The following is a 17,570-nucleotide window of genomic DNA, read 5'->3' on the forward strand; positions in this document are numbered from 1 at the left end:
TGAATATATAGCTGCTGTGTCCTCCACAATGCATCATTTAGAGCCAGTAATCTTTTTGAGAGATTCCACTCTCTCCCCCAGGGCGTTTTACTAAAACTGAACAAGTAAAAGGGAAGTACAAACCAGATTTAAATCAAACGTTGTATCAGATTCCACCCTGCATAATATGGATACTAAAAAGAATGCATTGAAAATCCATATGGCTAGCAGAAGATGAGGAATTAGAATCTGTAACTTCTGCCCTAGTCTGAAGTTTTGGCAGAGTTCTCTACCCTTCTTGTACTTAGCTCACCACTATCCATATTCTGTGTGATCCATGACCCCGTGATTTTATGTGCTGGAATTTCCTTTTGGTGGTTGGGAATTCAAGACACATGTAGTTTTTTAAAGGTACATAGGAAGGACGTGTTGAGAAAAAATAAGGTAACTTCTGAGATTCTGTGATAGTCTGAAGCCCTAGATCTTCTGTTCAAGATCTCAAGAACCTGGTAGTACTAATCACTATAAATGACAAATGCTGATGACTTTAATGTTCGTTTCACAGACATCCATGAGTCTCAAGTGTTCATCTTCATACATTGAACAAAAATGAAAGTTAATTTCAGAGAACTTCCATCAGACCGTTCAGATTCCCCCAGAGGCTGGTTTTGGCCATCAGAAAATGGCATTCTTGGCAGAGCAGCAGTTCTGGGCTGGCAGGCTAGACAGGATTTCTTGCATTAATCAGCTTCAGAACTCTGGTGAAGCATAGGTAATTCCTTGTTTTCTCTCACACATGTTTTCGGCTGTTAGGTTCAAAGGAGGTAAGGCTGATGGATCTGGCAAGCATCTCAGGCTTGTATTATACTTGTATTGACATCTTCACACTCCATCTTTCTGCTTTGTTGATGACTGAAAGTGGTAATGTCAACTTTTATACAGGAGCTATAAGAAACACAAAGAGCTGATTTTATGTGTGTGTGTGTGTGTGGTGTTTGGAAAGTTCCTTATTTTATCCTCTTTCTCTTCTTGAACTGTTTAACTGTAGCTAATTGGTAGCTGGGCTCTCTCAAATTTGGGTTTATGAAATGTTATTTGCCCCTTTTCTATTTGTGACGTACTTCTGAAATTGTGGTCTATGGACTTCTTTGTTTCCCCATAAATAAAATATTTTGAGAACCAAGCAGTGAAGAGGCTGCGCTAGACAGTTTAAAAAAACCCAACCAAACAAAAAACAGAATAAAAAAACCCCAAACAAAACAACCCCAATCAACTGTGACCAATTCACATGTACCAGCAGCAAGTGGAAACAATACCAGCAAAAATGTGCAAGGAAAAGGAACCAGTTATAAAATTCCATCTTCAAGCTATGATATTTACAAAAATCAACCATCTGTGTGGCAGACTATGTAAAAGTGAATGGTGGTTCCAGTCCTGCTCTGACTTAACACTAGGTGAGAGATCCTCTCTATCTGGCCACATACAACCTGTAACATGCCCTTTTGTATCACGAGAGAGGTATAAAGGAGTCCGATCAGGGGAGAGAGTCTGAGCCATTGTTTGCAATGTGGTGCTCAATATCTTGTGAGTATGCAGTGTGATGGGTGATATGTGTGGTAGAGCCTCCTCAGAGGTGCTAAAACTAGGGGAGATGGAGTTGCTGTTATGCCCCATGGCTTGAAGTGGTTTCCATAATATACAGGGTTTATAGATTGGTCCAGTGGCACTCAGCACCCCGACTATACAAATTGTTCCAGCACCCCTGCCTCTGGGACCTTGGGGTGCCTTTAGGTAGCACTGTAGCTGATACCCATTTGAGCCCACTTGATGAGGGACCAATTTGGAAGGGACAGTTTTCTGATTTCCTTGTCTGTCTGTGGCTTGCCTGGTGTCACCATCCTTCTCAGGACCCACCTACCAGCAAACTGACCATCAGCTGTGAAATACCTAACTTTATCCTCATGCCATGGCCCTCTCTGACTGTGAACTGACTGGCATGCTCCTCTTCCCCTCATGGGTCTGTCTATGGGTTACCTGGTATCGCCTTCCTGCTTGCCTGGAATTACATACATTTTTCTTTTTGGAACAGAATTGATAATTAACAGAAAAATGCAGTTTCTCTTTTAAGAGCACCACTGTGCAGGAATAGTGCTTTCTTGCAATGAATACTTTCTGAGAAGTCCTTTTAATTCTTTCTGATGTCCCTAACTCTTCACTGAAGTCATTATTTGCAAAAACATTAATTATTTTATGTCAATGATATTTTGAGGGACATGAAGGGACATGGAGCAAATGTAAGAATGAATATGTCAAATTCAGGGACATTTTTAAAGCAAGATGGTCTTTTAAACACAAACCATCATAGAACATAAAAACTACATGATGGGAGTTCTGCTTGTATCCAGGAGTGGAAAAACAAGCAGATTTCTTTAGTTGCAAAACACATCTCCTAGCTCTCCAATGAGCTTAAAAAAACCATTCAGTAATGTTGGCGATCTGCGAGACGTGATTTATGTAATATGCACCTAAACCACAAGTCACATGGGCTCTTTCTGTTTGCTACTTTTGATTGCTTGCAGAGGAGGTTATAGTTTTAGTTTCCTCAGCCAAGCAATGTTCTTTAGCAATGCCAGTCTAAGTGCTCTTCGTCCAACATGTCCTTAAGAAAGCTCATTCAGCAAAACCGCAATGCCAATTTTGTGGGCTACTGTGTTAGTCCAAGTTACACACCTTACTTAGATCCGATGTGCAGTCCCCAGATGGATAATAGAAGAATTCAGAGTCTGGCAAACACAGTGGGGACGTTACCAAGGGGACGCAAACAGGTACGTTTTCAGTTTTTGACATTGTGGAAGGTCCAATTTTTGCAGGACAGATAACTTGTTTTTCTGTGTGGTTTCTTTTTTAATTTCTAAGTATGAGCTACAAGGTTATCAACGTGATTTTTAATGCTTTGTTGTAGAATGTAGCAGGCCACATTCTACCTTGGTTTAACTTTAATACAGTCAGTGGAATTACACCAGGGGGAATTTGTTTTCTTGGATTATGTTTAAAACCTTTAAAACAAAACGCTAATATGGTAAGTTTCTAGGGCAACTCGGAACATAAAGTTCTTTTGCAGCTAAGTCACTAGCCGTGCTGCATTAGGGTTTATTCTGTTTACAGCTGTGTTGAGAAAACTCTCTTGATTTCTGGGTTTTTCTGATCATTTAATTTACTTTGCTCCGGTATTTGGGCTTTTGGTTCCCTCATGAACTGCCTTCTAAATCTATGATTGAAAGCACCTCTCATTAGTTGTGTCCATCTGGTGTGAAGTATTTTGCTAGAAGTGATTCTGATTTGAATTGTTTCTCAATACAGTATTCTTTGTTTTTCTTTCTTTTTCTTTCAGAGCATGATAGATTTCTGTTGGCAATTGGCTTCTAAGAGAGCCCATTTCTATTCTTGCTAATGCTGTGAATTGGCAAATAAGCACTTATAGGATATATCTAACAATCTAATGTAAAGCAGTCTAAATTGAAAGTACATAAAACATATTAACACAAATTATCAAAGAATATGTACATACTGATTGTGCACTTAAGCATTCACTTTGTATAACAATATAAGTGCACTTAATCCTTCTCTTTGTACTATCCTGGAGAAGATAAAGCAGAACCAGACCTAAAGAGATTAATGTATTTCTGTGGAATGCTGTTGATGATTCTTTGTTAAGTTACAACTGTTTGTGATAGGCACAGTTTTCTATGGTTTTCTGTGGCAATCATGACTGATTTAGAGATAATATCTACGGTAATGGTTGTGACGTGACCATGTTTGTTAAAAATAAATTGCAACACATGTATTTGCTATGAGAACCACCCTATGCAAAGAAGATGGATACTTTAGAGAAGTAGATCAGTTTAAAGTTATGTGCCTATTTAACTCTCACAAACAACTGCATCTAACACTCTTCCTCAACGTACATCTAACACTCTTCCCCAAAAACAAATACATGTTTCTGAAATAAGATTTGAACAGAGATGGTTGTTTTATGATGAGGCACAGTTTTATCGCTCTGAAGTCTGTCATATGTTTTATTATTTTAGCTTGCAGTCCATAGACATTTTTGTGATACAGGCCAGTAGTTCCTCATGTGTAATTTATATTTTGGCAAGAATCTTTGCTTAAAATTAATGTTAGCCTTTTCAGAATCCTTCTGATTTCTTAAATACTTTTCTATTTGGCTGAAATATCAAGTTATGTTTTTCTGGCATCGTGAATATGTGTAAGCTGTTGGACTCCACCATGCATGGAGATGAGAGTATTCCTGTAACAATGAGTGGTGTCACACAGACACTCCGATACCCGTTCACACATGGGGATTTAGTCACTCCAATAACTCTCGGTGAAACCTAGATCTGCTTTTAGAAATGCTGAAATTAGCATTAGCAAATCAGCATTTCCCTTGCTGTCACAGCATTTCTGGAAGTACTGCTGTGTGGATGCAATACTCCTATTGTGGGGTTTTCAAAAGTGCTCTGCATTGGCCTAATCCTACTCCAATTGAAGAAAATGGAAAATGGACTTCAGTGGGCGCGGAGTTAGGCCAAAACTGTGGGCTTCTGAATCCCAACCCAGGTGGTCTGTTCTTTTGATATATCTCTATTTCTCATTAGTATCAGTAGAGAAGGTAATAGGCCCATTTGGCTACTCGTGGATGAATGCTGGTAGAGATAAGAGTGGCTTTGTGGTAAAAGCACAAGAGTGGGAGTCAAAAACATTTGAGTCCTACTGCTGGTTCTTGTGTGATCTTGGTCAATTAATTATCTTTGCCTCAGTTTCCCAATTTGTAAAACAGGGATCATTCTACTTGAGTTTCTCATGGGGCGAGATATGGTGGGTGATGTAATATCTTTTACTGGACCAACTTGTGTTGGTGAGAGAGGCACACTTTGAGCTTACAAAGAGCTTTTCTTCTTTTCATGGGGTGTCAAGTATTAATGTTTGTAAAAGGCTTTCAAGTCCTCTGCTGGAAGGTGCCAGAGAGGTATAAAAAGTATTCGTGCTATTAAAATACACTGTTGGCACGATAAAAATATTAACTCTGATTAGAACTACCTACACCCAGGAGCAGCCCTACCTGTTTTGCTGAACAGGATGGAAAATATTTTTAGCACTTGCCCCCCTTGGAGGAAAAGGAAAATAAGAACTGAGTGGCACAGCAGTTCAGCATGCCCTTGAAGATGACTGCCTTGCTCTCCTGCCCCTAGAACCAGCCTTGCCCATGTCCTTTACTGGCCTTGGAGCTCCACATATTTCAGACTGCATTTGGACGGGTTCCCAAATGTTTTGAAAAACACACTGCATGATTCATGTACATTGTATGCCTCCCAACATCACTCCAAATAATGCATTTGTGATACACCTACAGTCCCCTAGTAAGATAGCATGTCTAGGGCCTGTGGATTCCAGCCATGTGTAGGCTAGGCTGTGCCTGATTGCAGAGAGCAGGTCTTCAGACCTGCACGGCTCAGACTTTGATCAGGTTGTACATTTTCCACAGTGCACAGCAGTGTAGTTTCCACAATATCAGTCAGGGCTTTGGAGCTGTACTCTGGCTCCACTCCAGCTCCAGGCAAAAACCTGCAGCTCCACTGCTCCGGAGGTACTCCGGGCTCCTCTCCAAAGCCCTGATATCGGTGAACATTAAGTGTCATTCCTTCTATCTGAAAGTTCCACAAAATACTGTCTCTTGGCGTTCCTACATTATGCAAAATAGGTTCTAGAATCATAGGAAACAGTTCAGCTACTTGACCAGCGCAGGGTTTCCCCCTACAGAGTTTGGCCTATTGTCCTTTCCAGTTTAAAATGTCCCAAGCAATTAAACTCCCAGCACTTCAATTGTGGGGTGGAATCCACAGTCGAACCAGTCTCATTCTCAAAAAGATTTTCTTATTATTCAGCTTAAATTTTCCGTCTTCATAGTTTCAGCCCATTACTTTTAATTACAACTGCTTTCATTACGCTAAACAACCCCTTCCATTATGTTTACAGCCTTCAAACTCTTTAGCAGATATCCTAGTCATTGTTTAACCAAGTTACATACCCCTCCAGGGCTTTGGTTTTGAGGGCACCTGTTCCTGAGCTTTTGAAAGCTGATCACAAAGGTCCTAGGTGGCCATTGCCAGTACAAAAGTGTGCTGTGAGTTACTTCACACTTCTATTGGCCAGTGGTAACACGATATATCAATGGATTTCATCTTTATCCTATTGGCAGCAGGATCATGCCTGACATTTGGCTATAGAGATATTGGAGAGTTTTTCAAATAAGGCTTCATTCATTGCAGTTTTCCAGTGGAGGACTGTTGCAGATTTTACAGTGGCATAACACTGGAGTCACATAATGGTATATCATGTCTAAAATGTTTTCACATGGTAGATTCAGAAACTGCAGTATTTCCACTTTGTATTAAAGAGTCTGGAAAGATCATATTAAGTGACTTTCACACCCATTTGGAAATGTTGCTCCGACTGGTGACTTTCTGTATCATAACAATACTGAAACAATGTATGATGAATGACCTGTAAAAGCACTGAGTGTTACACATGAAATGGTAAGTCAGCCCTAGAAAGCAGATAGGTTTATATACTGACGGTTATTAATTAGAATTAGCCAGCCAGCTTTAAAAAAATGGCTATGAAGAGGAATGGAAATTTGTTTGCAATCTTTATATTTAGCTTCTAAAACTGAGGTTCTACAGTTGTCATTTTCATCAGGTTGATCAGATTTACTGTTTTAATTAAAACTTTTATTTCAAATTAAATCCAGTTTGTTCATAGTTTACCTTTCTGTTATTCAGCGCCATTGCTATGGACCTAGAGACAGCTTAACAAAATGAAATCTCTTCTCTCTTCTGTCTGACCTGCTCCTACTTGCCACTGTGTGTTTATTACTGAGGGATGTAGCGTCAGAAGTGCCTTTGTTATTGACTGGTACAGCACTATGCAATCTACCAAACTTCCCAGAGACATGTCTTTTCCCTCATCATTCCATTTGGAAATGAAACAGAGACTGGGAATGGTATGGAAGATCAGAAAGATTTTGTTTATAGCAGATCTATGGAGAATACTGAACCTTGCTGTTGAATTCATGCATGACGAACAGACCACCCAAGTGCCAACCATTGGATGGTGGTACCAAGGCCTTGAATGGGACCTCTCTATTCTGGTCTTCCCTTACCCAGTATAGTTTAGGACTAGATTAATTTCAGGCTTATATTGTTTTTTTAGGCATTACCTAAGGTACAGTACCCACAAGATGAAAACTGCCGGGGAGAGGTTGCAAAGTGGCTACAAACTCTCACCTCTACTGAGGAACTTGTGTGCAGCCAATGCTATCCCTAAAGTGGCCAGGAATGACTGGAGAGAGTGGATGTGAGATGCCCTGATTCAGCACATCCCTTAAGCACTCTGCACCTGCTCCTACACCAGGGGGAGCACCAAGGGAGGCTAGGCAGCAGTAACACCTTCTGTGCTCCTGTAGGGTACAGAGTGTAGTTTTTCTATTAACTTGTTGATTTTTATTCATTGTATACGTAAAGTTAAATGTATGGACATATTGACAATGGCAAACTTTATTTCTGTTTCCAGCTTGCTTTAACCAGATCAAGTTCCTTAGGTGACTCTTCTGGGCCACAAAGGTAAAGAGATTTGCTTTTTACTGTAATACTTGCTCTGATTTATATTGCGCTATAGATGTATGGATAGTAAAAATATAAAACAGAAAATGAAATAAAGGCCATTCCCTGAAGAGCTTACAATCTAACAGCAAGAGTAGGTTCAGCACAGATACCAGACAGAGAATGGTGGTTCATTCATACACAGTAGCTAGCAAGCAATGTAGAGCAGGTGGGTTTTAAAAAGTAATTTGAATATTGAGAGGAAGGGCTCCTAAGATTTATGACTGTCTGAAAACGTGCATGCCATGAATCCAGACTGTTGATAGGGCTGATATGTCACAGTTGGATAAATAGCAGCATTTTGCATTTCTTAGTAATAAATAAACCCTCCAAATGGGGTGCTGTGTTCTTTATATGCAGATTTATGTATTTTTCTTACAGACGGCTTCTTGCTATTGTCAAAGAAGATAATGAAACATTTGGATTTGAAATTGAGGTGAGACTTCAGCACTGTGAATATAGGATATCTATTTCACTGACAATGATAGGTCTGTGTTCATGATGAATTAAAGTGATGGACCCGGAATGTGATGGATTTCAGAGGGTTTGCAAACAGAGGACACAGACCAAATCTTCTGATCACCAGCCATTACACCTGAACTTCAGAGAGATTCAGATCTGAATCCAGATCCCAAATTTGCAGGTGGCTCTATCTTTATTATGGGCCAAAACAAAACTCTAGATCCAGCTACCCTCAACTTCCGTGGCTCTTCCTATTCCATGACATGGTTATTTTAATCCTCCTTCTGAATCCACAATATGCTTCTTGTTGCCAAAAGCAGGGAGTGTCGTCAGCTGATTAGAATAGAGGGCTAGAAAGCAAGAGGACTCCCGATATCAATTCCCACCCCTGTCACAAACTTCTTGAGTAACTTTAGACAAGTCATATAACTTATGTTGGCCTAAGTATACCCATCTGAAAAATAGGTAATGATGGTGCTTACCTGCCTCATAGAGGAGATGTGAGAATTAATAGTTTTAAAGTGCTTTAGATTAATGCTGCTATATAAGTATTCTAGACACTTATGTTACCCAATTCAGGGATCACTTCTCTGTAGCCTCAATGCGTGTATCTAACTTGTATGGGATTTCCTCATGAACATTGAGGGGAAACAGCAAAATGTCCTTTATACAGAGCCCAGTGCAAACTTGGAAGGGGTAAAGAAAAAGTATAGAATATAGATATTTGATCCATTATGGGAAAATAACACACACATACTCTCTTCTGAAAACACTGTACTATCTTTTTAAAATCTCTTTTTAAACTTTAAATAGATGTGTTTTTGGAAGTAAGTGTACAGAGGAACTACAGTAAGAATTTTTTAAATAATAATAATGAGCATATTTTACTTTTCATGCAATTTACTTAAAAATAACTGTGTGTGTATATATATATACACATATTTATATTTGTAATGTATGCATGTGTGTATCTTTCTTTTTCTCTCTCTCTCTGTTTATATGTATAGAGGGAGACAAAGACACACATACAAGAGTCAATAAAACACATCAAATAATAAAAATAAAATAAAATTACTTATGGTTCATAATAAGTTGAGAGTTTGATCCTGTAGCCTTTACTCACAGAGGTAATCTAGGATTACAGGAGCAGGCCTTTGCAGATTTCTTATATATTTTGGGAGATATAAATCTTTGCTATTCCTCTTTCAGCGGACTACTTTAATACTTTGACCTGGATCACTAGAAAGACAAAACTGATGCAGTTTTCAAAGCAGTTGTCTAACACAAGTATTATAGAATACCTCCTCATACTGTATTTCTAATCTATACGCACACACATTTGTTCAGTGTTTGTTTATATACTGGTAGTCTTTATCTGCACCCATTTATCATTTTGCATAATTACTGTGGGTGGAATGGTTGTAGCTTTAAAAGAGATCACTGATGTTAACGATGTGCGATAAATAAGATAGATATTTAGCAGACTATATAAATAATAAAATTAGAAATGTTCTCAAGGAAGCATCAGGCATTTAGGATCTGTTTCCCCACTTGCAATACATAGGAATGAAACCATCCATTTATTTACAGTGCTGTTGTTGTACATCTTTGAAGCGTTTTCCATATTTATGCACAGAGAATAAATAATTTTTCAGCCAACTTAGTGTATTAGGAGAAGCATAACTTTTTTTTCTGATTTAGTTCTGTGACTAATGAGTGTGTAAGTATTCGGGTCGGAAATAGTGGAGAGCTTTTAGAAGTGAAGATAATTGAGTCAATTACTGTGCTTTTGTATGAATTGACAGGGCAGATTTTCATTATTTGTGGCATTCAGATTAAAAATCATTATTCTTGGCATATCTTCCTGAATGTACATTGTCTGTGAGCCTCTCACTTGCTAGCCTGGTCTATAAAAAGCCAGTATCTGTTTGGTACTGAAATAGGTTGATTTAGCTCCAGATTTTGAAGGTATTTAGGTGTTACTCCACTTGCCATTGCACCACGTAAGTCCCATTTTCAGAACTGATTTAGGCTCTTAGGAAGCCTAAATCCTATCGACTTTCAGTAACACATAGGTTCCTAAAAGCCTAAATCACTTCTGCACACAAGAATTAGGCTCCTAAGCAGTGGCGGTGGAAGCTCCCTACAAGTGTGTGGGGGACCACTGGCACCCGAGCTGTGGCCCTCCCCTATGCTGCCCCTTCCCCCAAGGCCCCACCCCACGCTCACTCCTCTCTGCCCCCCCACTGTCCCAGCACCCCTGCTCCTATGTTAGCTAGGGTATGTCTGAACTTGAGCTGGAGGTGTAACTTCCAGCTCAGGTAGACACACCCTTGCTAGAACTAGCTCTGATTAAACTAGCATGCTAAAAATAAAAGTATAGCTGTGGTGGCATGAGCTGCAGGATAGACTAGCCGCCCCAGTACGTATCCAGGGTGTCAGATGGGATTGTACTCAGGGTAGCTTGTCCATCCTGCCACTGCAGCTACACTTTCAGTGCGATAGCTTGATTAGAGCTAGCATGGGTTTTTCTGGCTGAACTGAAAATGACACCTCCAGCTACAGTGTGGACATACTCTTAGGCTTTGCAATGCTGACTGGAGCAACACCTAAGCATCTTTTTTTAAAAAAAAATCTGGCCTGAAGGCTTTACATTGTGTAGATGTGATTATTTCATTATTACAGTAGGAGTTTAGGCACCCCCGAATAGGACTGTATGAATCTCGATGCTACCATTTGCAGGTGGTTTATGAGAATTACATTGAAAGTTTTGCATTTGAAAGTTTCTGCCCATTTGAACAATTCTACCAGTACTTTCCATTTATGGCCTCAGTCTGTTGTAATCTGATTATGGCAATCAGTACTGTTGTAATGGGACCATGCATGTGTCTAAAAAGTTACTAATGTACATACATGTGTGTGCAAGATTGAGGCCTAAATAGCTAATAATATTACTCAGGCTGGTATAAACTTTCAGTCTGGCAGGACAATGTTAAATGGCATATACTGATGTGATTCTGAATTCTCTGAATATGGGATTTAACTGAAAGCATTAAGTTGTGCCTAATGTTGAAATCACTGAATTGCGTAGTTTCTTTGTGAATAAGTAACTCAGGCCAGGTGTGCTCACCATTTGATCCATGTTGTGATTAGAAAGATTTGTGAACCTGCCGAGGATTTTAGGGTTGTAATGAAATTCAGAATTGTGTGGGTTTTGGCTGTCTTAGTTTCACTATTAGAGAGACAAGGCGGGTGAGGTAATATCTTTTATTGGACCAACTTCTATTGATGAGGGAGACAAGCTGGCACACAAGCTTTCAAGCCACACAGAGCTCCTCTTCAGGTCTGAGAGAAGTACTCTGAGACTGAGTGCAGTGCTTAATTTGTGCCAGGGCTTGCCAGTACTGAGCCCCAGAACCTCTAGACTTGGCAGTTCACAGCCCCAGCACCTCTGGGCTTGCTGCATCAGTTATGAATGTAAAAAAAAAAAAAAATAATAATGCTTAAGCCTTAGTACCTAATTTCATTACAAATTAAGCACTGTCTGTGACAGCTAAATGCAAAGTGGAACACATTGTTTAGCATAAGGAGTTAGCACATATTGTAAGGGACCATTCAAGACAAGGTGGCCCGTTAACGCCTCTGAGTCATAGGACAAAAAGAGGGGGTTAGTAGGTTACAGATTGTTGTAATAAGCCACAGATCCAGTGCCTCTCTTCAGTCCATGTTTGTTATTGTCTAGCAGGATATGAATTTAAGCTCCCACACTCATCTTTTGAAAGTGTTGTGCAGGTTTCCTTTGAAAATGAGGACTGATCGCTTTGTTGGGTGTTACATGTTTATTTTATCATTTTCTGGGTGAGTTCATTTGAGAGCATATTGATTGTCTGGTTTAACCCACATTGTTGTTAATGGATTTAGTGCACTGGATGGGGCACACCAGATGTTGTGATAGGCATGTATAGGACCCAGGGGTCTTGAAAGTTGTGTTGTGGGGACTGTTGATAATCACAGCAGAGGAGATATGTCTGCAGGTTTTGCATTTGTTGTTCTGGCAGGGTCTGATGATGCTTTGAATTGGTGTATCCTGGTCTGTGGGGAAATTGCTTTTGATGATGATCTTGGAGAGGTTAGGGGCTTGTTTGAAGGTCAGAAGTAGAAGATCAGGAAATATTTCTTTCAGGATGGGGTCCCCATTGTGTATGGGTTGTAATTGTTTCATGATACCCCGGTTGGGTTCCAGCGTAGGGTGGCAGGTGACAACTAGGGGTATTTGGTCAGAGAGGGTTTTATTTCTGTAATGAAGCAGGTTCTCTTGCGACATTTGGGTGGCCTGTTCCATGATGTGATCTACTTGTCTGGTGGAGTGTCCTTGTTTGGTGAAGACAGTTTTAAATGTGTTAAGGTATATATCCTGGGCTTTCTCCTCAGAGCACAGTGTGTTGTATCTGAGTGCTTGGCTGTAGATAAGATTTCTTGTGTGTTTGAGATGGTTACTGGATCTACGAAGGTAGGTGTGATGATCTGTGGGTTTCTTGTATATGGTTGTCTCTAGGATTCCATTGTTGAAGCTGGTTGTGGTCCAGAAAGTTGACCTTAGTGTGGGAGTGTTCCAGAGAGAGTTTAGTGGATGGATGGTGGTTGATGAATTTGTGGTGGAAGTCTATGAGGGAGTTTAAACAGTCTGTACAAAAGATGAAAATATCAGGAATATCACTGGTTTTGTGCTGTTTGTCCAAAAATTCTTCTTCAAAGTGGCCCATGAAGAGGTTGGCATATTGGGGACCATCCTAGTACCCATGGCTGTTTCCCTGGTTTGGACAAAGTGTTTGTTGTTGAATGTAAAATTGTTATGGGTGAGGATGAAATCAATGAGTTTGCTGATGTCTTTGGGGTGGATATCTGAGGGTAGTCCATTATCTTGTAAATATTTTGAGGCAGACAATGATGCTGATGTTGTGAGGCATGTTGGTGTATAAGGAAGTGACATCTATGGTGGTAAGGATGATATTCTGAGGGAGGTTGTTAATGTTGCAGAGTTTGTGAAGGAAGTCAGTTGTGCCCTTTGTGTGGTGAGTGGTTAGAGAATGGTTTCCTATGAGTCTCAGTATTCCTTCAGTAAGAGTGCTGTGGCCAGAGAGGATGAGTCTGCCTGTGTTCCCTTGTTTGTGTATCTTGGGAAGCATGTAGGAGGCCCTTGGGATGAGTTTGTGGGGAATGAGTTTGTAGAGTTACTCTTGGAATTGTTTGGGGAAGGATTTGATGATATCCTGGGTAAATTGTGGTGTGGGATCTTCTTTGAGATCTTTATAGTAGGTGATGTTGGAGAGTTGTCAGTTGGCCTAATTAACGTCTGCCTGCACCCTCCCCCCTGCAGCCAGACTCCTGAGACCCCCTGCTCCTCGCCTGTGGCCAGGGCCACGAGACCCTGACCCACTCAGAGGAATATCGAGCACACTCCCATCCTCCCCACTCCCCTTGGCCAGAGGGGCCTCACACAGGCCAGAAGCCGGAGCGCCCTCCCCCTTGGCTGGAGGAGTCCTGGGCCAGCCAAAGCCCTGAGCCTTCCTCCGTCCCCAGCTGCCTGGAGATGCCCCAAGCCCCCTCCACCTGCCCAGAGGAGCCCCAGCCCAGCCACAGCGAAATGTCTCATTGTCATTTGAAGAAGCTTTTCAGATGCCCCATGCAGGTTCCAGGCTGGCTGGCTGAGGAGGTGGTATTTGCTGCTCAACTTCCTGGGTTCATCAGTTGAGGGAGTCCAGGGAGATTACTGATGAACCCAGGAAGCTGAATAGCACATGCCACCTCCTCAGCTGCCTCAGAACCTGCATGGGGCATAATAAAGCAAAAACTTCCCCCCAAAACCCCGCAACTGGGCATCTGACACCCATGGCAGAGCCTCCCCGGCCTATTATATTCGCCACTCATGACAATGGTGTCCCCTTTGTCTACTAGGTTGATCACTCTCTGGTGGTTAGATTTCAGGGACTGTATGGCGGTGGAGAGATCATGATAGATGTGATGTTTGTTATGGATTTCACAGTCAATTTTCTTCCTGAAGCGTGCATGGTAATTGTGAGTGGTGGTGGTGTTGTTTCACTATTAATGTTTTGCACAGCTCCAGTCCTGTATTGTGGTAGGAAGAGGTGGTTAAATATTGATATTACCAGGCAACCAACAGGGCTGATTATTTCTTATGTCTTTGCAAGATAACAGAGATTTTGATTAGGTATTTACAGTTACATGACCTGTCTGGCTATTTTTCAAAGTACATGTGATACAGATGATGGATTTTGCTTGATTTTTTTTTAATAATTTAATAAATGTTCATTTCAAAATAAAAAAGAGGCAGCTATTTTTTTCTTGGAGCAGGTGTGGACACAATGTTGCTTTTTGGGACTCAGAGCTTTTACAGCTTAAAGAATGACTTAGGACAAGAGTAGGTTCAATTTTCCTTGCTTCTCAGTTATCTCATAATAACCTGTTGTCCCATCTAATATTACCCGATGGTTAAAGTGACATTTGAAATATGGTAGCATAGATGGGGACAACATTTTTAAAACCATGTTCCCAGGCTATGTCAGACTCTACACTGTTAAAACTGGATCCTACAAGATGGTAGCTTTTTGTAGTGTAAGCAAGAGAATAATCTATGTCCAGGTTGTCTAGAACCAGAAAACTGTTCTTGTCTACATTTAAAGACAAGTTGTTCTTGTCTATAAATAGGCCTAAACTATTCTTTTTACTGTTTAATAGCCAACTTGGTTTAAAACTATGTTGTGTAGGAATGGTACATATTGTAAATAAAATAAACAAGGATAATTTATTAATTGTTTTTCTGTTTCCACGCATTTCTCTCCTAAGAAGGAAATATCCTATTCCTATTGTCCCAGGCTTCCTGACGTCTCATTTGTGATAACAACAAAAATAATAAAACATTATGCAATACAAAAAATAAGAAAACTGAAAATAAGATGAACACTTACTGTGCACTGATGGGGTTGTAAGACAAAGTTTAATTTTTTACATCGATTTTGAGGTTTTAATATTGGTAACACTGTCAATTTGATATTTATAGACACGTAGATTACAACACCAAAATGCTTGCTCCCTGCAAATATGCACTTATGTCTGCAAAATACAAGAAGAAAGTCCTGCCCATCTTTCTGGTCTGCAAACAGGTAACTATTCGTGTTTTCCTATGGTTTGCGGCTCTGGTTCTTTTCCCATTTGTTTCTGTATCATTTAGTTTTTGTTTTAGAGACTGTGGAAAGAATGGTGAGTACCTGAGATGTTCATTTTACTTGTGTTTAAATTTACCAGGTGATATTCTAACCAATATCAATGGAGTGAACACTGAAGGTTTTAGTCACAAGCAAATGGTGGACTTGATAAAATCTTCAGGGAATTATTTAAGGTAATTAAGTGTTTTTTCAAGCATTTTTGTTTAATCCCTTCTCACACTATGAGCCTAAGAAGAAATGTTTACTTGTTTCCTGATGCTCCATTTGCTGTTTCTGATGCTAAGGCAAAAAGGATTAAATCAAATTCTGCTGATGAAATAAGATCCACAATTCTGCCTGTAGACAGAAACACAGTAGCAAGTTCAAAATCATAAAGCCACACTACATGACAGTTTAGGACAAGAAATGCAGAGTTACCGTAGCCCAACAAATATGCAGAATATAATTGCCCAAATTAAATTGAACCCTGCTCTTCCATAGGGTGACCATATTTCCCTATGGTGAATATAGGACATCTGGTAAAATTATTCGTATTCAAGTGAGTTCAGCGGCAGTCAATCAGAACTATGCAGAACAAACATTCAAATTAATATCAAGTTGACTGAGTCCCTATTAAAGAGAAATACTGAGCAGTTGGATTCTTCTTATCTTTAAGACTTTAGGGTTCACACAGGGAGGAGTCTCACTCTCTCACACACACACACACACACACACCCCTCTCCTCCCCTCCCCCCCACACGAGGAGAGGTGATGCACGCACACTCCCATACACCTCTTTTATATGAGGGGGTGACCAACTGACCTGACCCTCCCTGCCTGGCGCACACTGCCCTCCATGCCTGACTGGACCCTTGAGACAGACCTGCCTCTCTTGGTACCTGGCACCACATCTTCCTGAGGCAACACGGGTGGTGGTGGTGGTGGTGGTTTGGGTACTCAAGGTCACATGCCCCTCTTCCCCCCCACCTTGTTCTGCCAGGGTTCCTACCAGAATGTGGCCAGCAGCAGCCTTTTGGCACTGTGCGGGAGGGAAGGGATGAGAGCTGCCTCCTTACCTCCCACCCCCCCACTCCTCCTCCCCTGCTGCTGGGATGATCTGGCCTGTCTCTTTGCAGAGCTCATCTCAGTGGCTGGAAATAGCTTGTCCCTTCCTCCCACACAGTGTAGAAAGGCAGCTAATGCCTCCAGGCTGCTGCTGGCCACTGACATAACCCAGCCGCCTCCTGTCCTCTGGCTATAGTGTGGGCAGGAAGGGGTTAAGCCCTAGGATGCATTGTGCACGAGGGCCCAGGGAATCTGACTGCAGGGGTTTCAGCAGCTGTGGAGCCTGGCCAGAGAGGTGGGGCAGCAGGGGAAGGTGCCTAGGGACCACAGCAGCCCTGGCCCCCTGGGGACAGGACCCAAGGCAGGAGAGTCTTGGATTTTCCTGGGGTGCTAGCCCAACCAGAGACAGTGGGGGAAGGAAGGAGCCTGCCAGCCAGGCTGCTGGTGAGCTGAGCGCTCTGACCAGGGGCTGGTTCTCCTCACAGCGCTGGGAGTGGGACACACCCTGCCAGGGGGGATATGGAGGAGCAGAGAGGTTGGGGGGAGGGAGAAGGGGCAAAACAGGAAGAGAACAGTGGGAAGGGGAACATGTAAAGGGCCAATGGGTGGGCAGCACAGGTGACACGTAACCAGGTGCTGCCTGGCACCTGCCAGCACCCGCTGGCTGCCACAGCTCGCAGCCAGCGCTGGTCAGAAATGAAACAGGGGGCAGGGCCTTGCTGGCCAAGAGCCATCATGCAATGGGGGCTGTGCTGACAGACCACTGGGGAGCAACCAGCCCCACGTAGTGCAATCACCTCCCCACCAGCCTTGCACACCCACCCCCATCGTCAGCCACAGGACCCCTCCACTTACTACTGGTGGGCGGGTGGCTGGCAAGGAGGGCTCGGCCAGCAGCAGGACCTGCCAGTACTGATGAGGGGAGGCAGAAAATATGGGACAATCTGCCCGTTTTTAAGAAAAACTCGGGACACCTGCAGGAGGGCTTAAATATGGGACAGTCCCTTTAAAAATGGGATATCGTCACCCTACTCTTGCAAGCACTATTGAGCATGAGGCAGGTTCTCGCAGTGGATCAGCACAAAGCTGTTTGTCACAGGCACTTATCAAATGATCCATT

The 17,570-nt window shown here is 41.8% G+C and overlaps 1 protein-coding gene across 1 annotated transcript in view; it reads left to right on the forward strand.

Annotated features, from left to right (window-relative positions):
- The first annotated feature begins 2,566 nt into the window (after positions 1-2,566).
- Positions 2,567-17,570, forward strand: part of CYTIP (cytohesin 1 interacting protein) — a 28,041-nt gene continuing 13,037 nt past the window's right edge. Inside the window, exons 1-5 of the mRNA XM_075070220.1 lie at positions 2,567-2,804; positions 7,612-7,661; positions 8,082-8,136; positions 15,241-15,343; positions 15,486-15,579. Coding sequence (XP_074926321.1) covers positions 2,634-2,804; positions 7,612-7,661; positions 8,082-8,136; positions 15,241-15,343; positions 15,486-15,579 — 473 coding nt within the window. The 5' untranslated portion in view covers positions 2,567-2,633. The remainder of the gene's footprint in view (positions 2,805-7,611; positions 7,662-8,081; positions 8,137-15,240; positions 15,344-15,485; positions 15,580-17,570) is intronic.

This window comes from Chelonoidis abingdonii, chromosome 10 (assembly GCF_003597395.2).
Source record: "Chelonoidis abingdonii isolate Lonesome George chromosome 10, CheloAbing_2.0, whole genome shotgun sequence".
Classification (NCBI taxonomy): Eukaryota; Metazoa; Chordata; order Testudines; family Testudinidae; genus Chelonoidis; species Chelonoidis abingdonii.